Source organism: Serinus canaria, chromosome 17, assembly GCF_022539315.1.
Source record: "Serinus canaria isolate serCan28SL12 chromosome 17, serCan2020, whole genome shotgun sequence".
Lineage (NCBI taxonomy): Eukaryota > Metazoa > Chordata > Aves > Passeriformes > Fringillidae > Serinus > Serinus canaria.
The window spans coordinates 8,839,486-8,864,093 of record NC_066330.1 but is presented as its reverse complement, the minus strand read 5'-3'; the positions used below and the strand labels follow the sequence as shown (position 1 = coordinate 8,864,093).

Sequence of the window (24,608 nt, the reverse complement as noted above, 5' to 3'; positions counted from 1 at the left end):
GGGAACTCACTGCTGTGCTCTGGTGATGGGGAGAGCATTTGGGGGGAAGGGGGTTTGCAGCAGGACTGGGGAGAGCATTCAGAGTGAAGGGGATTGCAGCAGGACTTGAGAACATTCCGAGGGAAAGGGATTACAGCAGGACTGGGGAGAGCATTTGGGGGGAAGGGGGATTGCAGCAGGGCTTGGGAGAGCATTCAGAGGGAAAGGGATTGCAGCAGGACTGGGGAGAGCATTCAGAAGGAAAGGGATTGCAGCAGGGCTTGGGAGAGCATTCAGAGGGAAAAGGATTGCAGCAGGACTGGGGAGAGCATTCAGCATTCAGAGGGACAGGGGATTGCAGCAGGGCTTGGGACAGCATTCAGAAGGAATGGGGGATTGCAGCAGGGCTTGGGAGAGCATTCAGAGGGAAAGGGATTGCAGCAGGGCTTGGGACAGCATTCAGAAGGAATGGGGGATTGCAGCAGGACTGGGGAGAGCATTCAGAAGGAAAGGAATTGCAGCAGGGCTTGACTTGTACCAGGGGTCCCTCAGAGCCTCTCCCCGCTGTGCCCAGGCTGGCGTGGCCTTTCTGCTCTCCCAGAGTGGCAAAGTGGACTTTTCACGGAGTAGGAAAAGCCCTGCAGCCCATCCCAGCTCTGACACCCCCCTTTGTGCTTGGCAGCCCGGGCCAGTGTCCCTCTTCCACCCCTTGAAGGCCACCCTGGAGCAGACGCAGCCCGCGGCCTTCAGCAACGCCAAGGCCTTCCTGCGCCAGAAGAGCTCGGCCTCCCTCAACAACGGGGGAGCCTTGTGAGTATCCCTGAGCCCTCCAGAGCCACCCACCCCGGGGTCACCCCTGAGCCCTCCAGAGCCACCCCACCTCGGGGTCACCCCTGAGCCCTACGGAGCCACCCACCCCGGGGTCACCCCTGAGCCCTACGGAGCCACCCACCCCGGGGTCACCCCTGAGCCCTACGGAGCCACCCCACCTCGGGGTCACCCCTGAGCCCCCTCCAGAGCCACCCACCCCGGGGTCACCCCTGAGCCCTCCAGAGCCACCCACCCCGGGGTCACCCCTGAGCCCCCTCCAGAGCCACCCCACCCCGGGGTCACCCCTGAGCCCCCTCCAGAGCCACCCCACCTCAGGGTCTCCCCCTCCACCACTGCTGCTCTGGTGGCTCTGGTGACACCAAAGCCAGCAGCCCCTTCTCACCATGGCTGCGATAATTCCTGCTGGTGGCTCTGCTCCCACTGTGGTTATCCCACTGCTGGTGGTGTTGGGGTCTTGGTGTTTCCTTCATGAATCCTCACTGGGAACTTCCCAGGGTGAGTTTGCTCACAGGAATTTGGGACTGTTGCAAAACAACCAAGCAAACCCCAGCAAGGAAGGCCAAAGATCCTTGGGAATAAATTCAGCCCTCAAGCTTGGGCAACTGGGCAACAGCAAGTGCTTGCCACAACACAGTTTGTCTCTTTGGGAAAATGATCCCTTCATGGAGAGCTTTCCAAACACTCCTGGTGACAGTGATCTCTAATCAGTTCTCCATTTCCTGCTCTCCAGGTGATTTTCCTCTGGATTATGAGTGGATTTTTAGTGACAGACAGCTGAGGTTTAAACATCCCAGATAATCCTGATGGAGAAACCAAGACTAGATTTGACAGCTGAAGGAACTTCAGCATGGTTGAGGTGTTTGACCAGTGTCCAGCTGGTCCTGCACACAAAATCAGCCTGAACTCCCAAATTCTTCATTGTCCATCAGGAATTAAGTGGCAGGAGTTGTTTTCCTTAATTATTGAAAAAAAAAAATCATAGTTGGTTTGATTTCCTCATTCACATGTGATCTTCAGGCTCTACAGGAGAAAAACCCAGGGCACCTTAGAGCTTTGCCAGCCACTGTGCCCATCCTGCAGCTGATTGGCACACGTGAAACCCCAAAGGTTGCTCGAGTTTGGTTTGGCAAATTTAGCAAAATCTCTTTGCAAAAGGATGAATCTTTTTCCCTCTTTTTCTTTGGACAGGCCACCCCCGGAGGGAGGGATCAAAGAGTCCAGTTCTTGGGGGACCCAGCGCACCCAGGACGTGTTTTATGAAACCAGGAGCCCAGCTTTTGAGCGAGGGCACTCCGAGGAGATCCCCATTGAGAGGGTGAGCAAATGGGGGAAGGGACAGGTGCAGGTTTTAGAGCTGTGGGAGAACTTGAGAAATTTAAGAAAGCATTTAGAAAAAGCAGGTGAAGACAGGGTGAGATGCAGGAGATTTTAGAGGTGTGGTAGAACTCCAGAAATTTAAGAAAGTGTTTAGAAAAAGCAGGTGAGGATGGGGTGAGATGCAGGAGATTTTAGAACTGTGATAGAATTTAGGAAATTTTTGAAAATCCTTAGAAAACGCAAGCGAAGATGGGGTAAGATGCAGGAGATTTTAGAGCTGTGGTAGATTTTCAGAAATTTTAGAAAGTGTTTAGAAAATCCAGGTGAAGGCAGGGGGACCTGCATTTAGCAGGAGATCTGTCCTTTGAGGCAAGCATTGTTGTGTCTCTTGTTTGAGCATTGTGGAGAAACCCCAAACCTGGCAGCTCCCACAGCCTGGACATGCTTTTCCTGGAATTCTGTCTTGCTGCCATAGGTTACCTTTTCCCATCTCCCAGTCCCATTGTCCCAGCTCAGGTGAGGGGTTTGAATGGTCAGAATGAGCTGAGGGGTTTCCAGGGTCACAGCTGGGGTTCCTGGCTGCTGGAAGAGCTCATCCCACTGCTTGTGGGATATCCTTGCTGAGGATAGAGTAACCTGGGCACTCCACCATGGGAATGAATCACATGGGACTCCATTTTCTTCATGGTGGCAAAAGCTCATTCTTAATTCACAGAACTACTTTTTACACAGTTTTACAGCCCTTGTGTGTCACTCCCATTGGTCAGGAGCTTTCTTAACAATCACTTTATTGGTCAGTACAAGTTGTTATTCTGTATGGATTGGTCACTCAAACCCCTGGTGTGTACATGCAGGAAAAGTTCTTTGTACAGGTAGTTTTCATTTTTCTATCTAACAGTGTAAAATCTGTTGTAAAGCTGTATAAAAACAGTTTATCCAGGTGTAAGTTGTTTTTTGCCCAGGAACAGATTGTTATCCTAATGAACTGCTCCCACCAGGATTGCTTTCACATGGGAGCTTGCACAGTGCCAGCTTGGCTTGGAAGAAACGAGAGGCCAGCCAGAGCAGGCCTGATTTTATAGGGCTTTTCTTGATAATTTTTGTACCTTGCTGCAACACTTCTCAGTTGCTCTCTCTGCCACACCAGCATCTCTTCCCAGTCAAATCAAACTTGAAGAAGCTGATGGTGGCTCCAAAGCTGATGCTGCTGTTCTTGCTACTGAAGCCATTCCATGTTTTGATCAGGTGGTAGAAATGAAGGAGATCAGCCCCACAGTTGCCAACGGAGAGCCCCAGCCAGGCCTGGAGAGCCAGGGCCGGGCGGCCTCCATGCCACGCCTGGCTGCTGAAACCCAGGTGAGACGTGGGGATGTGCTGGTGGGAGACTGGGGGCAGGTCAAGATCTCAGCACCTTCTTTCTGCTTGTCATGGGCTGGAGCTGGCTTGGGAATATTGGTGTTAAAAGATGTGGAGACAGGAATCCAGGCCTTGTGTGCTGGGATGGCTGGGGGGTTCCCTGCAGGGTGTGGCTGGTGTTCCTGCAGGGAATGGCAAGGATTCCCGGCAGGGTGTGGCCAGGGTGTCCCCGGCAGGGTGTGGCTGAGGTTCCCTGCAGGGATTCTTGGCAGGGGTGGCAGCTATCCTGTGCAGCCACAGCACTGTCACCAGTTTTACTCCTCCCTGCTTGCAGCACAAAGCAGCCCAGGACGGTCCCTCTGGCTGAGCCACCTGAGAGTGTCTTGGTCACTATTTGGGGACAAGGCCATTCAGGCTGTGTTCCTGGAAGGCACATTTCCCATTAGCTGTGTGTTGTTTATCCAGCTAGCCAAGCCATGTTCCTGTGGCCTATCCTTCCGAAAAGCTGCAGCTGTGCTGTGGCACACACAGGTGGATGCAGCAGGCACAGGAACTACCCGGACACTGATTGCTGCACTGGGACACTGAGTGTGCTCCCTGTATTTTTCTGTTCTGTGACCTTGGCCAGTAATTTGGTATTGAGGATTTCCCTTGTTGATTTATTTAACTTATTTTTCAAAGAAATCTCCTCACTGGAGTTACTTCCACAGCAGCTTGTGGGCACTGCTTAGTGTGTAGGATGTCACAGATCATTTTTGGCCATTTCACACATTTGCTACTGTTTGTCCCCAGTGCTGCCCAGCCACCATCCTGTCTCCTGTGTCACATCATCTCACCACTCGTGTCCTGCCTCATTCCCAGGGCCTGATTCACATAGCCAGGAGGGAGCAGCCTGGCCTAGGGCTGTTTCTGTGTCTCTCTTTGGGGAGCAGAATGTGAAGGATCTACTGCACCCCAAAGTGAAACCCTCTGTTGTGCACACACAGCAATAGCTCCAGCAGGTGGAATTGTTGTGCCAACCTGCTGGGGGTGCCCATTGCCCGCCAGAGGATTTCCCGCTTGGCTCTTGGCCTTTGTGTGAGCCCTGGGATTCTTGGAATTATCACTCCTCACTGTGTTTAATAAAAGCAACAGCTCACAAAGCAAAGTTTTTCCCTTTCCAAGAAATTGTCCTTTATACTAGACCACAGGTAGCCTCCTCCTTCCTTGGTGTGCAGCTGGCAGAGCCTTCCCTTGGGAATCTCCTCTCCATGGCAGTCAGATATTTGCAGGAGTGTCCCTGACAGAAGCATGGCTTGTGTCCCCAGGGTGTCACTGCCTCTTGTGCCAAACCTGGATGTGAATCAGGCCCAGAATCTCAGATCTAACCTCGTTTATAATACAATGTTCAGTGGTTGTAGCTTGGGTGAATAACTGATGTCCTTTCTGTGTGTGTCTCCCCCTCCACGTCCCCCACCCTCCCTCTCACATGCTGCTCTGCCCCTCCCCAAACTTTTGAGTTCTTTCTAACTCTTATTTGCCACGCTTTCTGTTCCTGGATGCCTCCCTTTCTGTTTGCCTCTCTCTTTTTATGTCCCACTTATTTAACAAAACCCCTCCTCCTGTGTTTCCACCCTCCCTCTTTGCTGTCCTGCCCTCATCATCTCCCTCCCCGGTCGTCATGGTGTCTGCTGCACATCTGATGTCTGACACTGGCTGTACTGTGGGGCTGCTTCCAATAATGTCCCTCACCTTGTCCGAATTGTTTGCAGAGGAGCAAAGCACGGTCACCTGGGAGTTACCTGGCAGTATGTAGTTTGCACTAAATTGTATCCTATTAAATTCACCTTAAGAGTCAATTAACCTTCCTTTAACCCTTGACTTTTCTCCCCTCTCATCTGGAGTCTCTCCGGCACAGCCGCTCTCTCTCTCTCTCTCTTTTTCTCCTCACTTTTCCCTCTGTCCGTGGTCGCTCGCTGCTCGCTCTGCTAGCAGGCCTTGGGTGGGTGGGTTGCTTTTTTTTTTTTTTTTGATTTGTTTATTTTCATGCCTCGTTGCTCAGGAATTTAGGCAGTGAAAACACTCGGGTTAGTAATGAAGAAGCAATTAGGAGCTCTCTGCAGGGGTGCATGCAGTCTCCCGAGGCTTTTTGGGAGCCTGTGCCTCCCATAACAAGAGCCTTGCCAGGATTTATGGAAAAGGGATTGATTGCTTTGCCACTGATTCGTGTCAGTGAGAATTCAGTCCCTGGAATAAGCGTGGAAGCAGGACCAAAGCCCAAAAAGAAATGTTCAATTCTTGTCAGTTTGTGTGGGGTTTTTTTGTTGGTGGTGATCGGGGTGTTTTTGTTTTTGGGGGGGTTTTGTTTGTTTGTTTGGGTTTTTTTTTTGTTTTGGTTTTGTTTGTTTTTCTGTTGCATTCTTACTGGCAGACCTGTATGGATTTTGAAACTCTGGCTGTGTTTCTCAGTGGGCAATACTTTCACTTCCCATATTTTTGCCCATCAGACTGTCCAGTTTACAGCCCCCCTGCCTTCCCCCAGCTGCAGGCTCAGCACTAAACAAGGACAGATACGAAGCTCCTGACTATAATTTCTTGCCCACATAAGTGAGGGCACCAGAGGAGGTGACACTAAAACATGCCACTGTGCTGGGCTCCCTCATCCCAGCCTTGTGCCTCTGATAAACCTTCCATCACCAGGATCCCAACTGCCTTTCAGTGGGAAGCAGCAAAATGTTGATAACTGCCCAGATGGTGCCTTTACACCAAGGATAGTCTGCCCTTAAGGGGAGGGAGTGTTTTTTCCACTCAAAATAACGAGCAGAGCTATGAAACAATTGGCTTTGCCTTGGGTAAATATCACAAGGGAAGCAGAGATCTGGATTTCAGGATGAGCAAACAAAAGAGAGCAGACAGGAAAAAATAATACAGAGCTCTTAGGAAAGGTTACAGGGAGCAGAGTAAATGTTCCCTGAGAGCTGGTGTTTTAGGCATTTGTTGGATTGGGAATTCAGACGAGTGTAAGGCTGAGGGACTGGGGGACATCCTGAATTTCACTGTTGAGCTGGAGCACCGTGCTCTGAGATCTCTCCTCTGGCACACGGCTGGGGTGCAGTGACAGACCCAGGGAAGCATCCAGAGGATGAATGAGCTGTTGTCTCCACACAGAGCCAGCCAGAGGCCAGCAGAGAATGAAATGTGGGAATTGTCCCTGTTTTCTGATCTTTATCCCTGGGCAGAGGGAGGGCAGAGGCTGTGAGTGGAGCTGTCCTACAGAACACTTGTCTGGGGGTCTGCAGAACCTTTGTGAGGTTTTGTACCTAAAGGGAAGGGAGCTGCCCCTGGCACAGGGAGGGTGTCCAGCAGTGCTGTTACAGCTCTCAGTGCCCAGATGTTTGGACACAAATGTTTTAAAAACAGCAATAGCAAACCCAGGTACTCCTTTCTGAAGGTGTCCTGGTGGGATTGCAGGATGCACACACTATCCTTGCCCCAGGCAAAGGGCTTCAGGGAGCGATGGTGAGACAAGAGAGGTTTAAGTGTATGATGGGAGTTGTGTTCACTGCAGGGAGATAGAAGGAATTTCCTGGTGGCTTGGCCTGTACCTCCCCTGATTCCTGATTTTTTTTCCCCTCTCCGTGTGGTGCTCAGCAATGCTACTGCTTTCCTCTTTGGAGCTGCTTTGGGATGCAGGCCCTGGAGCAGCTGTGGGTGCCCCTGGTGTTGGAGAATTCCCCTTGTGAGGTGCTTGGCTGCTGCTCTGCCCCGTGTCCCTGCTGAGCTCCCTGCTGGGTGTGCTGTGCAGTGCTGCCTGTGCTTCTGCTCCTGTGGTCCCCATGGATTGGCACTCTGAGATCCCATTCCCTCCCCAAATTTTACACTTAATCCACATCCCACAAATCCTCCTGCCCTCTCCGTTTGTCTCCAAATAACCATTTCTCTCCTTGCCCTCCTTGCCCCTTTCTCTCGCTGTTTAACCCCCTCCATGCTGGGAAGCAGGCAGCCGAGTGGGGCATGGCTCCTTCCCTCACCCTGCTCCGTGTCCCTCCGTGTTCCCGCAGCCCATCCCGGACACGAGCCCCATGAAGCGCTCGGTCTCCACGCTGGCCCCGCAGCGCCCTCACGCCATGCACCTCTATGAGTACTCCTTGGAGCGCATGCCTCCGGAGCAGGGCCACCACCACCACCACCACCGCTGCCACCGGCGGAAAGAGAAGAAGCAGAAGTCCTTGGATAGGGCCGCCCATCACATGGCTGATGGACAAGCTGGTGAGTGCTTTGCTGTCACCCTGATTTTTTAAGATTTTCTAAGCCTTCTGATGTTTACGTTCTTATAGCAAACTTTCTCGCGCACTTTCAGTAAATAACTTACTGTTTGCATTTTTTTATGGAGGAGGAGAAACTTGATGGGCTGTTGGTTTGTCCAGTGTCATTGGAGAGGTGGCACTGTCCCCCTCCAATCCACTGTCACTTTTGGAAAACTATAAATGTTGGAGTCAGAAAATAAACTTCCCTTTTCTTCACCTTGAGAGCAGCGGTGTGTGCGCTCGTGTTGTTTCGTGTCCTGTAGTGACACTTTGCCAACAAGGATTTGTCCCTGGGAGGTCAGCAAGGAGATGTACATCCCCTGCCCCCTCCCTTTCAGGTGGGATTTGGGGTCCTGATTGTGTGGAAGGACCTCCCCACCCCACACACTGATTTATTAAAAAATAAGGATATTGATCTAGTACCGATATCCAACTGTGACAGACAAAAACTCTCTGACAGTTTAAGGTTAGCAAGTGTGTGTTTATTGTGGGATAGCTCCCAAATACTCACTGCAATTTACAGGGGATTACAGAGCCCTCTTATCTATACAGGTATTGAATACCCAAAATACAAATGCATATTCATAACTTTGGTACATCCCATTCCCTGCTTTGTATGCTAATTCAAAAGCCATTAAGCATGGGTAATTTGTTCCTTGAAATGGGTCGGTGGTCCCTTTCATGGGGAGAGGTCCCAAAATGAGGAAGTAAATGAAGTCTTCCTCGTTCTGACCTTTCTACCTTTTCAATGCAAATATGACAAATGAACCCTTGGTAGAACTCCCATTCACCATCTTCATTTGGTTTCAGAACAGAGGAGCCCTACAATTGTCTTATGTTCCTAAAAGCTATTTTTCAGTTTCTATATTCTTCATTATAAACCCAGCTAACCAAACATTGTGTTGCCAAGCAATCAATTATTAGTTAACTACTAACTCTTCATCAAGGCCTACACATTTATTTTAATTAACTCCAATAAAGCTTATCTCTAAAATGAAATCTTTAACTAAAATCTTAGCTCCTCTAAAATCCCTAAATTCATTAAAATTTATGTCTCAGCACGCTGGTGACCCCCTACCCAACATTCTCCTTTCAGTAGCCCAGTCTGGAGAGTCCTCTTCCAAGGACAAGAAGCAGGAGCGTGGCCGCTCCCAGGAGAGGAAGCAGCACTCCTCCTCCTCCTCCGAAAAGCAGCGCTTCTACTCCTGCGACCGCTACGGCAGCCGGGACCGTGCCCAGCCCAAATCTGCTGACCAGAGCAGGCCCACCTCGCCCAACGGGGGCCCAGAGCACGGCCCACACAGACAGGTGAGGAGAGGCAGCGTGGGGAAACAGCCCTGAGCTCTGCCGGGGGCTTGTGCACCTTTTCTATGTTTTGCTTAACTTAGAGGAGGTAGAAAGGGCATGGAAGGCCAGGCAGTTGCAGATAAAGCCATTGAGGTCCTGCCTGGGGTCTCACACCGTGGTTGGAAAAGTCCTCCAAGTCCAAACTGTGCCCAATCCCACCTTCTCACCGGCCCACAGCACTCAGTGCCACATCTAGGCCTTCCCTAGACACCTCCAGGGATGGGGACTCCAAACCTCCCTTGGCAGCCCTTTCCAATGCCTGTCCACCCTTTCCAGGAAGAAATTCCTCCTCATGTCCAACCTGAACCTCCCATGGCACAACTTGAGGCTGTTTCCTCTTACATGGGAGCAGAGCTTGACCCCGAGCTGGCTCCATGCTTCTGTCAGGGAGTTGGAGAAACCAAAAGGGTTCTCCCTGAGCTTCCTTTTCTCCAGGCTAAAATTTAGTTCTCCTTTCTTTTGTAACGAGGATGTGCTCAGGTCCTTGGGAGAAGCTGGGCAGCTTCCCCAGGGTGCTGGAATGTTCCTGGTCACTGGGAGAGCCAGGCAGGGCAGAACAAGCAGTGACTGACAGCCTGATGAGTTGATAGGAAGGAAAAAGTGCTCTTTAAAAATTAAAGGTCTGGTCTCAAAATGTAAGGTTGGGAAAGGCTTGAGGGATTGTTCAATGCACTCATGTCCTGCCTTGGGAGAATGTAAACAGAAATGGGAAGCCAGGCCCTTTCCTCTCACTCGTGACATTTGTGTAAATTACTGCAGCTTAGTTCACTCTCACAAGGCATTATTGGTAAACCAGGAAGCTGCCAGACCCTTCTACCACTCCAAAATGAAATGTGTAATATTAAAGAGGAGAATGTAAATGCATTTTTGTTAAAGGGACTTCTTAAAGCCTGTCCAAAAAGCTTTTGGTTGTTATTGTTTCAGAAATTGGCTATTTAATCCAAAGGCATTTAATTCCCAACCTGCAAAAATGCATAATAATAATAATAACAACCCATAATCCAATTTTGGCAACAGAAATAGATTAATGGAGTCCTTGAATGGTTTGATTTGGAGGGGACCTTAAAGCTCATCTCTTTCCAACCCCCTCCTGTGGGCAGGGTCATCTCCCACAAACCCAGCATGCACAACTGGGGGGTGAAGTTCTGCACAAACCTACCCCAAAGCAAAACTGTAAAGAAACCAACAATAATTCATAAAAATCCCCAATAACTTGGGTTTTTGAGCTGCTCCCAGGCCAGGTAAGGCGCATGTTGAGCCCTGTATGCTGTGGGTGCCTCCCCTGGGCAGTGTCCCCTCTGTTGGAGCCGTGTGCCAGTTTGCGTCCTACCGATGCTCTGCCCCTCTCTGTTCCTACTGCTCCCAGACTTGAACTCTCCAGCTCTTCACATCTCGTGTTGAATTATCTCTCGAGAACCTCCCGCCCCGACTGTGCTTGTCTAAACTCTCTCTTTTTTTGCTTTTCTTTCCTCTTGTGACTCGTCTCCGCCTTCTGTTGCTTCTCCTTCTGTTTGATACCTGCCTGCCTTTGTGTTTGTCCGGTGTTTCCCTTTTTTATTTTGATTTGCTCTGTTCCAATTTTGATGTAGGGCAGTGGTTCAGTTAATGGGAGCCCCTTGCTGTCGACATCTGGTGCTAGTACCCCCTGCCGGGGTCGGAGGCAGCTCCCACAGACTCCACTGACCCCACGCCCCAGCATCACTTACAAGACCGCTAACTCCTCGCCCGTGCACTTCACCACTTTCCAAACCCCCACGTTCTCCCCGGGCCGCCTGAGCCGTGGGCTGTCCGAGCACAACGCGCTGCTGCGGGGGGAGCAGCAGCCGCCCCCGCCCACCGTGGCCCGCATCGGCTCCGACCCCTACCTGGGCCACCGCGACGCCGCCGCCGACAGCCCGCAGCGTGCCGCGCCTGAGGACACGCTCACCTTCGAGGAGGCCGTGGCCACCAACTCGGGCCGCTCCTCAAGGACTTCCTACGTCTCCTCCCTGACCTCGCAGTCGCACCAAATCCGCCGGGTGCCCAACGGGTACCACTACACGCTGGGGCTCAACACGGGCCCCGGCGCCAGAGGACGCAGTTACTACCACGAAGCCGATGAGGATGACTGGTGCTAGCGGCTCGGCGGAACCCTGCGAGGTGTGCGTGCTTAATAAGGATGAGTTTTATCATCTGGAGGGCTGGGAGCTCCCGTGGGGGCCTGGGGCCAGAGGCGGCCGGTGGGGAAGCCCCGAGGACTGCTCAACGCCCAGGGCCGGAGATGCCCCTGCAGCCTCTCTCTCCTCTGTTCTTTAGTCTTTTCCTTTTTGATTTGTTTTTTTTTTGCACTAGACAGACGGAGGAAGAAGGCTCCCTCCTTCTGGGGAAGGCAGCGGGAGAAGCACATCCCTCCCTGCCCCCTCCCCACTGCCTTGTCTAGTCCTGAGACACGCACCAGGCGCCAACCCGGCCACGGAGGCGAGGAGCCGGGAGAAGAGCGATCCTCACCTTCCACGGTGGAAAAGCAGAACTGTGGGTCCTTCTCATGATTGGCGCAGTTTTGTTGGGCTATTTCTTAATTAATTTACCATCATAATTCCCCCCGCCAGGGTGGGAGCCGGGGGTCGCAAAGGGACTCGCGCGAACAACGCTCGCCCCCCGCCTTTTTTGTCTCATTGAGCGCTGAGAAGGAAGAGATGCACCCAAGAAACTGGGAGATGAGAAACACAGCCCAGAACAAAGGACAGTCCTTTTGGACTTGATGTTCAGCCACTGCAATCCTTTAGGGCAGAGCTGGTGCCACCCCTGAGCTGACCCTGCTGTGACACCACTGCCCTGGGGGTCTCTAATGTCACTCACCACATCGGGTCCTTCACACTGACACACGGTAAAGCCACAAGAGAGCTTCTTTGTAAGGACTGTTTCCTTGCTGCTGAGACTTTTCAATCCATCCCTCTCTCCTGTTGACTGCAACACACCCTCACTGTTTTGTCTTGTTTACAATATAAGCTTGATTTAGCAAAAAACAACTTAAAAAAAAAAAGTCCACAAAAAAAAAGAACAACTCAAACAAAAAGAGGAAAAAAAAGCGTAGGGGTGAGAAGAAGAAATGTTATTGGTTTTATATCAAGCTATTAGATAGAACTTTAACTTTTCATTGTGTGCATTTTTGTAAATTGTACAGTAAAAAAAAAAAAAAGAAAAAAAAAAAGAAAAAAATTTCCTCTTTCTGTAGAGAATTAGTCCAATTGTCATTCCAGGTCCCACCGTTTCTACCGAATGCTCCAGTTGTTCACTACTAAGTGCCTAACCTTTGAAATCTTTCACAGTGACGATGCAACCTCTTGCTTCGAGGCCTCAGAGCTTGGGCGAGCGTGGGGAGGGCAGAGGGTGTGGGGCCGAGCAGCCGGAGCCTCGGAGGAGCCCTGGGGTCACTGTGCCCCAGGCTGGGAGCTTCCAGTGGGGAAGGCAAATGTGCTTTGGGTTTGGTTTGGGTTTGGTTGGCCTTTTAATTTTATTTTTTTGTTAGAATATATAAATATAAATATATATATACAGATATACTTTTATGGGTGAGAGGGGAGTGATTGCAGCAAACAAAGCTGGCCTTGTCTCATTGCCCAGTGGAGGAAATGCAGGGGGGAAAGGGCAGCATCTGCAGGGGTGCTCCTGCAGGAGAAGCAGCATCTCCCACAGGCCAGCTGAGAGAGCTCTGGCCATGCATCACTGGTGTGGAGGGCAGTTGGAGTGAGTTATTTTTATTGCCTGATAAGAGAAGGTTAAAAAAAAGTGATGATAATAATGATAATAATAATAATAATCCAAACCTCTAACTCTGATTCTCAGGGATGAGATTTCTGCGTTCTTGCAACGATTCTTGTGTTGGCTGGTTTCTTTCTTTTGTGCCCGTGTGGATTCCTGCACTGTGAGCCTGGGAAAGGGGCAAATGCGCTGTGCTGGCGGGGAGGGAGGCTGGGGGCAAAGCCCGGCCAGGACCTCATGCCCAGGGCTCTGCTAAGCCCTTGTAGGGCTGGTTCGGGGCACAGGGCAGCCAGAGGATGTGCAGAGGTTAAAAGGTGAAAGGAGGAAGGGTGGGAGGTGCTGGGCACATCCCTAAAAACACCACTAGGAAGGAGGATAGGGTTGGAGAGGTGAATTTTTTCAGAGGATCTACCAAGCCCCAGACCTGTGGAACTTCTCTGGACACAGCAGTCGCGTGGGGTGGGTGGAAATCCCACTGGCCCTGGCGACCTGTTCTGTCCCTGGGTTGTTTGGAGGGGATCAGATGCCACCAAAACGCTCAGGAGGTCTCTCATGCTCTCAGCAAAGTCTGTCAGCCTCAGGCAGGAGCAGTCTGCTCTAGGGTGGTTCTTCACATCTCCTGTAGCTCTTCTCTTGAGGAAACTCACCCCGGTTTTGTTCCCTCCGGTGTTTTGTTTTAATTTTGTTCTGTTCAGTACCAATCTCTGGCTGATCTCATCCCTGGATTCTGCTAAAGGATAACTCCTGTCTGTATCTCTGTCTCTGTACTTGTGTGCACTCGGAATAAAGGCAGTGTGGTAGCCAGAGGTCACGGCTGGCATTCCTGGCATTCCCAAACGGAGGGCTATGCAACCAGATGACACGTGCGGACACACACCCACCCCACCACCACTCCAAGACCTTCATCCATCTGTAGCTTTAGCTGCTGGATTTTCCTGTTTCAGGCTTCAGCACGATTGTGACCAAATGTTTTATACATTTTCCTGAAATGAAGGCACAAACACTTTATTTGAAATTTTCCAAGGGAACGTTCCTATTTTACTCCAGGAAGCCGAGGGGAAGCGACAACACCATCTCTCTGCCCGTGCATGCAAACGCTGTACCCACACTGGAAAGCAACAGAGATGTCTTTCTGTACGGAATAATTCTGTCTTTTCCCCCTTTTCCTCTCCCATTATCCATCCCCAACCCCCCAGCCCTGCACTAACACAGCTTTGGATCACCCCAATTCATAGGCAGAACACGAAGAAGAATCTCAAGTTGTCCAAATCCTCCACCCACCTTGTAGGGGTCGATGACAGTGACAGACAAGCCTGACCACAATTATCCATAACCCTTTCCTGACATTTTTTTACAGCCTCTCTGCTGTCTCTCCATCTTTCCAAGAATCCTCATAGTGAGTTGCCAAACTTGAATTGCACCGATCAGTTTTCTGCATCCAGAACCAGTCTCGTAGTGGCTGTACTTTGAATAAGTAATGTTTGCATGTAATATATATACATATATACATATCTATAAAAAGTATGTGCATGGAAAATGTTTATCTTCGTACTTTTTTGATACAATGTATTCATCAGTTGTTAATTTTTAATTATATTTGATATAAATTTGGGGGTTTGTTGCAAAACTTTATATTTAAAAAACAGTGTGAAAAACGATCAAAGTTCCAACCATGCAACACAAGTGGAACTTTACCCAAAAAAAAAATAAGGGGAAAAAAATTGAGAAAAAAAAAAAAAGGTTCTGTGATTGCCTAGTTTGCTGCCTGAGTAATATTTATCAGCCAAACTTTGAATTCTGCAGTTGTTTCTACAATTCCATTTTGTATGAAGCAAAGTCCTTGAATTAAAATAAAAACTTAGCAAAAAAAACCAACCTGAGCAATTCCCAGACGGTGTGTGCGGTGTGCCTGCTGAGTGGGAGGCGCCGGAGGGCTGGCTCCGAGGGCCTGCCCACCTCCAGGAGTGACAGCCCGGGAGAAACTGCATCCCAAACTGGGATTTTGCAAGGAATTGGCCACATCTGTGGGGTTTTTTTGTCCATAGAGGCTTCACAGATGCTCTGTTTGAGTAGGGAGCTGTTTGGAAATTTGTGATGTGGATCCTGCACGGAGATGGCAGTTCTTGGAGTCCAACGGGCAGCAGAACTGTAAAGTTGAGGGTTAAAACCCCCCAGCAGCGATTGATTCCTGCCAGGTTTTTGACAGAGGGATGTTTCTCCTGTAAAACGCTGGCACAGGTTGCCCAGAGAAGCTGTAGATGCCCCATCCCTGGAAACATTCGAGGTCAGGTTGGATGTGGCTCTGGACAAGCTGAAGGTGCCCCTGCTCATCCCAGAAGGGTTGGACTCGAGGACCTTTAAAGGGTCTAACCCTAAACCCAGCCCAGACTGTTTGATGTGTGTGGCTTCCTTTGGCTCTAACCCTGACTGAACCCTAACCCCACTCCCTGCAGGTGTTCCTGGGGCTCCTCAGAAGTCAGCAGTGTGAGGGGTTGGATTGGTGTCAGAGGCTGTCACGTGTGCAGGCCCCGCTGTAGCACCTGGAGAAAACAGAATTAATCATAATCATACTTGTGGAATTAATTGGAAGTTGGTACTTCCAAGACTTCCACTGAGTAGAAAAACCCAAGGGCTGTCGGGACAGAAGGAAAGAACTTATCACTCCCCTGGATAACTGGAGAATCCCCCTCACCCCCTTCCAGGGACAGAAATCCACTGTGTTCCTCCTTCTCAGGGTCTTCTGGTGTCACACAACACCAAGGACTCTCCAGAAATTCTTGGATACTGTAGAGCACTTTTTAGAGCACAAGGTCTTGACTCTTCTTCTCTCCTGTTGTCTTTTCTGTGATGAGACCACCCAAGGTCCCAGCTGAGATTTGGTGTGGAATGAAAGGAAAAGGTCCTCAAGCCCCTGATCTCCAGGTCAGGCTGGAGCTTGGGAAGAAGATGTTTGGCTTGAGGTCACACAGTTCATGGTTAGCAAGGTTTGGGGCAGGAGAACTTTACTTGGCTTGCAGCCTGGTCTGTGCAGGGTTTGGGGTTCTTGGCTGGATGACACTGCAGAGCAGGATTTTTATTTTCTGAAATATCCCAAATAAACATGAAATGGAGATTTCTGAGCAGGGTACAAGGGAAGTTTTGAAGTGGAGGATTTGGGGATCAATGTTGATCATTGTCCACCCAGACCACCAAGGGTACCCTGCAGGATTTACTTCACCACAACCACCTGGGGAGCTGGAATCCGCCTGGGAACCAGCTGAGCAACCTCTCCCCTTCACACCTGGATCACAGAGACCTCCAAACCCACTTTACAACCCCATATGAGTTTTAAAATCCTAAAAGCCTTTTGGTGACTCTCTGCCCTTTTAAAGTATTTTTTCCCCTTTCTTTCTTGTTATTCCACTTGTGTTCTTTGGGTCCAAGGCAGAAATGAACCCATCAGCTTCTCCAAGGTCTCCCTGAGCCCTGGGCTGAGGGAGCTGGAACAGGCAGGATCCCTGATCCCACACTCCCACATCCGAGATGCTGGAGCTGGAACCTCTGGCTTTGAGTTCAGCCGCATCCTAAAAATGGCTTTATTTTTGTTTCTCATCCCATTCCTGGTGGAACATTTTGCTGTCAGGGTGTTTGTCCCCACCAGGGGCACATCTTTCTAACAGAAAGATGGAATGAAATAAAATTTCTATTCCCTTTATTCCCTGTGGAGAAAACCTGGATCAGCTTTTTCCAGGCCAGCACCCCACACCCGGTTGTGCCATTAGGGGGTAGCATTTTCAGGCTTTTTCTACTTTCTAGGGAAACAGAAAAAAAAACCCAAAAAAACACTGATTCAAAAGGCTTGAGAGTCATTCCCTGGAATATTCGTCTTTGGATGCAGAAAATTCAGGCACACCTGAGCACACCTGAGTTCAAAGAGCTCAGGGAATTTGGCTTTTTTTATTCCCTGGAGCATGAAAAGCTGGGATCATCTGCTGATTCCTCATTCCAGCCACATTTCAGACAGCACCCACAGACTCCTACATCCCCTCCAAGGTGACAGATTACTCATCCCAGTGTATTCATCCCTCTTTATCAAGCCTAAGCAGATCTCCTGATATTTTCCAGGCTGTGAAAACACCGTTTTCAGAAAGTGCCTGATCGTGATAACAAACCTCCACTCAATGCTGTCACTCAGCACATTCCAAAATATTTTGCAGAAGAGGCAAATTTTGCATTTTTAAGAGATTTAAAAAAAAAAGTCACTTGAGACCCTTGAAAGGGACTAAATTGCCCAGGGTCTCCCAGCAAGTGAGGACAAGGTTAAGGTTATTCTGCTTCTTCCTTCATGCTTGGAGTCACTGGGGTGTGCAGGATTTTTTTTTTACATTCACAGGTTTTCAGTAGGATCCCAGTGAGGGGGGGTCACTGGGAATTTGGCATCTCCCTAGGAGGGAGAGATTCACTTGTGGGAAATTTAAAGGGGAGAGCAGTAAGAGAAATGCTGGAAGGTTTGGGGACTGAGGGATGCCAGCAACTGATGCACTGGGGGCTCTGAGAAGGGTGTGCAGATATTTGGGGGTGAAGTTTAGGGTGGGTGAGTCAGCAGGAGAACAGAGCAAACCAGCCCTGAGAGAAGGGGTGGAAATCCAGAATGGAGCCCCTCCACCCAAGGAGGGAGGCAGGAACAAGCTGGTGGAGCAGAGCTGTTGATTCAAAGCAAACAATATCAATAACTGGAGTTTATTCCTTTTAGCCTCACCTCCACTCTCTGTCATTGCTCTGAAACAGAATATCCCAGCCCTGGCTTTGTCTGTGTCTGCTTTTGTTATTTCTCGGGTTCTGGAAGCCTTTTTTTCTGCCCAGCACACATGGAGGAGGAGGAGGAGGAGCAGGAGGAGGCATGGTCCTTGTCCAGCTACTTCTGCACAAAAGGCTGGCACACCCACAGGGGTGGAAACCCGAATTTTCTCTCCAAGGGCTGAGGAGGGCGTGGATGTGGTTGTGTCACTGGATACAGCAGATGAGAGTGTGCTTCAAAAGAGGATGCTGAGCTGAGAGCCAGGACTGGGGCACAGGAATCCTGGGAATCTGACAAGGGGATTTTCCTCCTCGTGGGTTGGAGACTGTTGGAAAGATCTGGTTCTGCAGGTGATTCACCTAAACCAGACCTGGTTCTGCAGGTGATCCATCAAAATGAGACCTGGTTCTGCAGGGGATTCACCTAAAAAAAACCTGGTTCTGCAGGTGATTCACCAAAACCAGACCTGGTGGGATGTGCAAGGAGCAGAGGGCAGAGTCCCACGGGTCCCCCAGCAGGGGTGGGGTGCCAAGGGATGGGACACGTGCTGCTGGGACAGACGGTCACACCCAAGGGAATCAACCAGTGAGATTCTGGAAGGAAAGGCAAACCTGTGTCACATGTTCTTGAGAAATAAAGTCCTCTCCATGGCAAAGCAAAGGCTCCTGGAGTGTCTCTGGCCTTCATTTCCTCAGCAAGCCGAGCCAGTGTGGCAGGGGAAGCCCCTGGGAAGGGACAGAGAGAGGTGGCACAGCACGTTTTGCACCGAGCTTGGCTCGTGTCTCAAGCAGCAGTCAGGATTTCAGGTGGGGATTCCAGAATCTCTTTCCCAATGCCATGCTGTGGCATTCACCAGCTGGGTGTCACTCCTGAGCATCTCCTGCTCCCCAGCAGGGATGTCCAGCTGGAGTTTGGCTGCCTGTCTCTTGCTGAAGGTTCCCAAGTATTTTGTGTCTCTGCATGATTGCTGCAGGGAAAATATTATTATGGACTGGGAATGAGCCTGCCTCCCCCATGGGCCTGAGCCAAAACCCCCCAGGGGACCTGTGAGCACCCAGGCCAGTGTCCCACACACAGTGGGACACTGGAGAGCTGAGCAGGTGGGGTCTGCTCTGGGGGTCTGCAGTGGGACTGGGGGTACTCCCTTTTGGGGTGAGCTCCCACTGGGAGGGTGGCGTGGCTGGGGAGGACCTGGCCTGGCTCAGATTTACCCCCCCATGGTCTCAGTGAGGGGCTGGACTGGCCCAGACCCAGAGGAAAGAGGGGCTCTGCCCAGTGCAGCTCTCGCTGGAGAGCTGGGGAGCCTCACTCACCCCAAAATGCCAGGGCAGGAGCTGCTCTGTCCTCCCCCCTGCAGGAGCAGGGCCGGTACCCCCGGGGGAGCCGGGCACGGCTGGGGGGTGAAACACCCCGAGGAACACTTGCAGTGACTTTTGGGGGATGGGAGGATGTGGGATGGCTCCTTTACCTGCGGAGGGCAAACCCGCACAGGAGGGGGTGTCACAGCCCCTGCAGAACCCGCGTGTGCGTGTCTGGGGTCTGTCTGTCTGTCCGTGTGTCACCCGCGGAGCCCGGGGGGAAAGGCGGCCCCCCACCACCAAACTCTTCATCCCCGGCGCGGCTGATTTTGGGGAGGGGGTGATGTGGGACGTGAACCCCGGGGCTCCCCCGGCCCGGGCGGTGCGGGGCAGGGCGGGGGCCGGGGGCGGGGGGGGGGGGGGGGGCCGGGGCCGTGCCTGTCCCGGCGGCGGAGCCGGGCCGGGATGCGGCGGGGCCGGGATGCGGCGGGCACGATGCGCGGCGGGGCGCTGGGGCTGGCGCTGCTCTGCGCCCTGTCCCTGTGCCCGGCGGCCCCCGAGCCGGGCTCCGGGCTGGACTCAGGTAGGACCGGCGGCCGGGGGTTCCGGGGGGTCCCTGGGGGCTCAGCGGGGCTGGCGAGCGGCCGGGACATCACGGGCAGGGATGCGGCCGGTCCCCAAGGGGATGCGCTGGGAGCGCGGTACCGCCGAGTGGCGAGCGGGGAAAGGGAGAGGGGCTCGGCCGGGACCCCCGCGGGTCTGCGGGGAAAGGGAGAGGGGCTCGGCCGGGACCCCCGCGGGTCTGCGGGGAAAGGGAGAGGGGCTCGGCCGGGACCCCCGCGGCTCTGCGGGGAAAGGGAGAGGGGCTCGGCCGGGACCCCCGCGGGTCTGCGGGGAAAGGGAGAGGGGCTCGGCCGGGACCCCCGCGGGTCTGCGGGGATGCGGCGGCGGCTCCGGGCGGTGCGGGTGAAGGGGACTCCCCAGGTACCCCGGCGTCCCGGCCAAAAATGTTATGGGGCAAAAAGGCTCTGCCCACGGAGAGGGGCGTCCCCCGTGAGCTGCTGGGGGCGGGCAGGGACGGAGCTTTTGTGGGATCCCTGTGTCACAGGGTGTCTGGAGGGATCCCTCTCCCCGCGGGACAGAGCAGGGGGATTGCTGGGATTTGTGTGTGGCTTCTTGGATGTCTCACATCATGGAATCATGGAATCCTAAACTGGTTTGGGTTGGAAGGGACCTTAAAGCTCACTCTGGTCCTTGCGTGGGCAGGGACACCTCCCACTGTCCCAGGCTGCTCCTTGGGCACTGCCAGGGATCCAGGGGCAGCCCCAGCTGCTTTGGGCACCCTGTGCCAGGGCCTGCCACTCTCACCTTTGGCTGAGCATCATCCAGCTGTGAGGCTTTGCCCTTTGGTCACTGCTGCCCGGGCTGGGGAAGGTCCTGAACTCAGGAAGGTTTTCAGGTTTTATTGTAGACTGGTGCATGGTGCAATCCTCCAAATGTGGGGTTTTCCTGGGCTTGGCCTAAACCAAGGCACTTCTTTGGGCTTGAGGCTCCTGTTCCCAGCCTGTCCCTGCTGATGGAGAAGTTCTGCTCCAGGCAAGGCCTGAGTGGTGGCACAGCTCCAGCAAACTCCCTCAAGGAGCAGGATGGGAGTGAGGGGCTGCTGGGCTGGGCTGGGCTGGATTTGCTTCCCCTGGAGCTGGGCTTGGCTGTGGGAGCTGAAGCAGTGACCCATGGCTCTGCTGTGCCTGGCTGGGTGCCCTGGGTGCTGATCCTGAGGCAGGTGGGGAATCACTGAAGTGTGGAGAGAGTGCCAGAGGAGAGCAGCTCATGGCTGGAGCTGGGACTTGGTGTTCAGGTCTGGTGAGACCTTGAGAGGTTCTGTGTCCCCTTGGCTCCAGCAGTGTCAGAGAAGAAGGCACAGCACATGGCAGCTGTGACACCTTAGGAAGGAAATTGGGAGAATTTCTTAGGAAAGAAGGATCCCTGTGTTCTTTCCTCCCTCCAGCTCAGTCAGGACAGGGTGATTTGTTGCTCCTGGTTCTCTGGGTTGGGCAGGAAGCTGTTGGTGTTCCTGGTGTCCTCTCCCCTGTGACCACAGCTCACCCATGTCCTTCAGCAGTGGATCAAATCCATCCCATGAACTCTAAACCAAGTGTCAGCTGGAGCACCAGGCACTGGGAATGGCACAGAGAACGATTTTAAGAGAGAAGTTACTGAAATTGCATCTCTTTTTTTTGTGTGTGTTTTCATAGAAACCTGGAATGGTTTGGTTGGAAAGGACCTTAAAGCCCACCCAGTGCCACCCCTACCCTGGCAGGGACACCTCCCACTGTCCCAGGCTGCTCCCAGCCCTGTCCAGCCTGGCCTTGGGCACTGCCAGGGATCCAGGGGCAGCCCCAGCTGCTCTGGGCACCCTGTGCCAGGGCCTGCCCACCCTGCCAGGGAACAATTCCTTCCCTAAACCCCACCTAACCCCACTGTCTGTCAGACTGAAGCCATTCCCTGTGTCCTGTCCCTCCATCCCTTGTCCCCAGTCCCTCTCCAGCTCTCATGGAGTCTCTTTAGGCACTGGCAGGGGCTCTGAGCTCTCCCTGGAGCTTCTCCTCTCCAGGTGAGCACCCCCAGCTCTCCCAGCCTGGCTCCAGCCCTGGAGCAGCTCCGGGGCCCCCTCTGGTTCTTTTTATTGAAATTCCCAAGGATTGCCCTGCAGTGCTGAGGGTCAGGATGGGGCTGATACTGGCAGGGAGATTTTTGCATTTGGGAAGCTGTGGGCTGGGATGAGCCCCAGCTGCTCCCCCTGTCCTCACTGCCTGGGCTCTCCAGGGCTTTGCTGAGCTCTCCCCACCATTCCTGGCTGCTCTGGTTTGGGAGGAGGAGAAAGGGAGGAGCTCCTTGGTTCAGTGGGAGCCCAGCAGCCCCCAAGCTCCTGGGAGCCACATTTCCCTCAAGAAATGCAGTAAATGATAATTGCAACCCCACTCTGCAAAACACAAAACTGCCCCAAATCAGCCCAGAAAATCCCATCTGGGAATGAGATCCAGAAAGGAAAGCACACAAACAATTTCCCATTAATTAAAGCTGGAGTCATCCAATTAAAATCTGCTTAATTAAGAGATGCATCCAAAAATGCAGGGCTTGGCTCCTGCAGATGGCATTTCTTGCTTGAGGTTTTGGGAAAAGTAGGTTTTCAGGAAATTATCCTGCTGGAGGCCTGAGATTCCAAAATGTCAGATCCAGCATTGTGCAAGGTCCTCGAATCTGGGGTCTCTTGGGAATGTAAACATTGACTTGGTAAATGAAACATTGAACCTGATGAAAAGATGGAAAATTATACACAAATTGTGTTGTATCAGTGCTTCTATGTACAGTTGCATGTGTTTTATATATTTTTAATATAAATATATTTATTTTTATTAAGTGATGTTTGTGTCTGGGCCTGATGCTGATAATCTCAAGTAGTTCCAAGTCCAGCTTCTTAAAACTCCAGAAATCCCAGATTTGTACTCTTTGTGTCATTTCCATTTGACCCTCCATTCTATGGAGTGTCATGACATCCTTAATTAGGCAATTATATGGAATTACCAATTTTTTTCTCCTTGACAAGACCCTAAATTGTGCATTTAAAGTGGAATAAGCACAGGGGTCACTGCCTGTGCCCCCAGCACAGAGAGCAGCTGGGAGCCTTGCCCTGAGGCTCTGCCCTGGGAGGGCAGGGCATGAAAAACCAAACCCTGGGGGCTCTCTGGAGCCCTGGGAAGCCCAGACTGAGCCCACCAGGATATTTTTACAACACAGCTTTTATCCATGAGCTCCTTTGTGGCTTCTTCTTTGTGTTCCAGAGGGAGGAGGAAAAAACCTGCCTGGGTTTGTGCTTCAGATCCATTTGAAGGATTTCCTTATGTGAACTCTGGGTTTGCTGAGCATCATTTTCCAGCATTTTCTGCTGGATGAAAGAGCCTTTTCCCTAAAATCCTTTTATCTGGGAATAGGGAGGAGGTGAGTTCCTGCTTTCCCTCAAATGCCTTCTCATGATCCCTTGGGGCTGTGTGGTTGTACCCCCCTTGCACTGACCCTGGCACACCCAGGTGCCTCTGGCTTGGCTGCTGTGGGAGTTCCAGCCTGGAAATGGCCCCACCTTCCCTGGACCCAGGGAACAAGAAAAGCAACTGCTCTACTAGTTATCCTGAAGTTAAGTCTCCAATCCTTGTTGCAAACCACAAAGATGCTATGATAGAATTTATTCATCTTTGTTGAGAATAAAATCAGGACCTGATAGTGTGGGAAGAGCTTGGGAGATGACTGTGGGTTTTTCCAAGTCTTTTGGGAAGTGAGCAGTTGTTGTTCCAGGTGGCAGTGACATTGGTGGCCAGCTGTCCAACGCACTCATGACACCAACCCCCCCCCAGGATGATTCTCCCTCTCTGGAGAAGGTGCTGCCCCAGGGCCTGCCCTGCATTCGGGATGTGGCACATGGGGGACATTGTCCTGCTGTCCCAGCTGTCACTGCCTCCTTCCCAAGGTGACAGGAGACACAACCCTTGTGGCAAAGCCCTGAGGGATGGGGTTTGGGGTGCAGGGACACTGAGGGGTGGGTGCACATCCCTCCTGGGCTGCCAGACCCAGCTGCTGGGATGGTGCTTTTTGCTCTGTTTAACTCTGGAGCTGTTTGGATTGGGTTGGAAAGGCCCTGAAAGCTCATCCCATCCCACCCCTGCCATGGCAGGGACACCTCCCACTGTCCCAGGCTGCTCCCAGCCCTGTCCAGCCTGGCCTTGGGCACTGCCAGGGATCCAGGGGCAGCCACAGCTGCTCTGGGCACCCTGTGCCAGGGCCTGCCCACCCTCCCAGGGAACAATTCCTAATTCCCAATCTCCCATCCAGCCCTGCCCTCTGGCAGTGGGAGCCATTCCCTGTGTCCTGTCCCTCCATCCCTTGTCCCCAGTCCCTCTCCAGCTCTCCTGGAGCCCCTTTAGGCCCAGCAAGGGGCTCTGAGCTCTCCCTGGAGCTTGGATTGAAAAGTCTCTCTCTGTTTTAAGTCTGTCTCGTGCTGGATTATTTGAAAACTTCCAGCCCAAGCTTCCCAGCTGTTCCCAGGATCCCTGTCTTCAGAGTATTTTGGTGTCCCTGGAAGCTGGAGTGCAGAGCTGGTGTCTGGCTGCATCCCCACGAGATCCCTCCAGATCAGACCAAGTTAAAAACTTCTCCACAAGCCTCCTTTCCTAAAGCCTCTTTCCCTTCAGATCCAGGCCCAGCTCTGAGCGGGCTCTGGCACTCCCAGCCCGTGTCCCCTGTGCCTCCACAGAGCACAGAAAGATGCCAGAGCTGCTTTCCCCTCTATTTTCTGCACCTTACTAGTTGGAAATCATCCCATATGAGCCCTGGGGTGCTGGGGAAGGGTTTCAAGGGCTGTTCCTTAGGGGAAGAGCTTCCAGAGCAGTGGAATGGATCATCCTGCAGCCTTGGGATCAGATCAGCTCCCCAGGAGCTGAGCTGGAGCATACAAACCTCATTCCCATGGGAAGATGGACAGTCTGGGCTGAGGGTCTCACCTGAACCTTGTCCAAACCCTCCAGCTCCCGGTGTCAAACCCAAACTGAGCCAGGCTTAGGTGGAACATTCTGGGGGCAGCACAGAGTTTGGTGTGAGAAGAAGCTCGGAGTGGCTGCCCACACC

At 52.2% G+C, this 24,608-nt stretch overlaps 2 protein-coding genes across 2 annotated transcripts in view; both read left to right on the top strand.

Annotated features, from left to right (window-relative positions):
- LOC127060228 (voltage-dependent N-type calcium channel subunit alpha-1B-like) overlaps positions 1-14,708 on the top strand; it is a 49,036-nt gene extending 34,328 nt beyond the window's left edge. Inside the window, exons 11-16 of the mRNA XM_050981144.1 lie at positions 662-789; positions 1,999-2,125; positions 3,373-3,483; positions 7,524-7,731; positions 8,866-9,077; positions 10,706-14,708. Of these exons, the coding sequence (XP_050837101.1) occupies positions 662-789; positions 1,999-2,125; positions 3,373-3,483; positions 7,524-7,731; positions 8,866-9,077; positions 10,706-11,233 (1,314 nt within the window). The 3' untranslated portion in view covers positions 11,234-14,708. The remainder of the gene's footprint in view (positions 1-661; positions 790-1,998; positions 2,126-3,372; positions 3,484-7,523; positions 7,732-8,865; positions 9,078-10,705) is intronic.
- Positions 14,709-19,427: 4,719 nt separating this feature from the next.
- LOC108962489 (collagen alpha-1(I) chain-like) overlaps positions 19,428-24,608 on the top strand; it is an 83,726-nt gene continuing 78,545 nt past the window's right edge. Inside the window, exon 1 of the mRNA XM_050981143.1 lies at positions 19,428-19,515. Within this exon, the coding sequence (XP_050837100.1) occupies positions 19,428-19,515 (88 nt within the window). The remainder of the gene's footprint in view (positions 19,516-24,608) is intronic.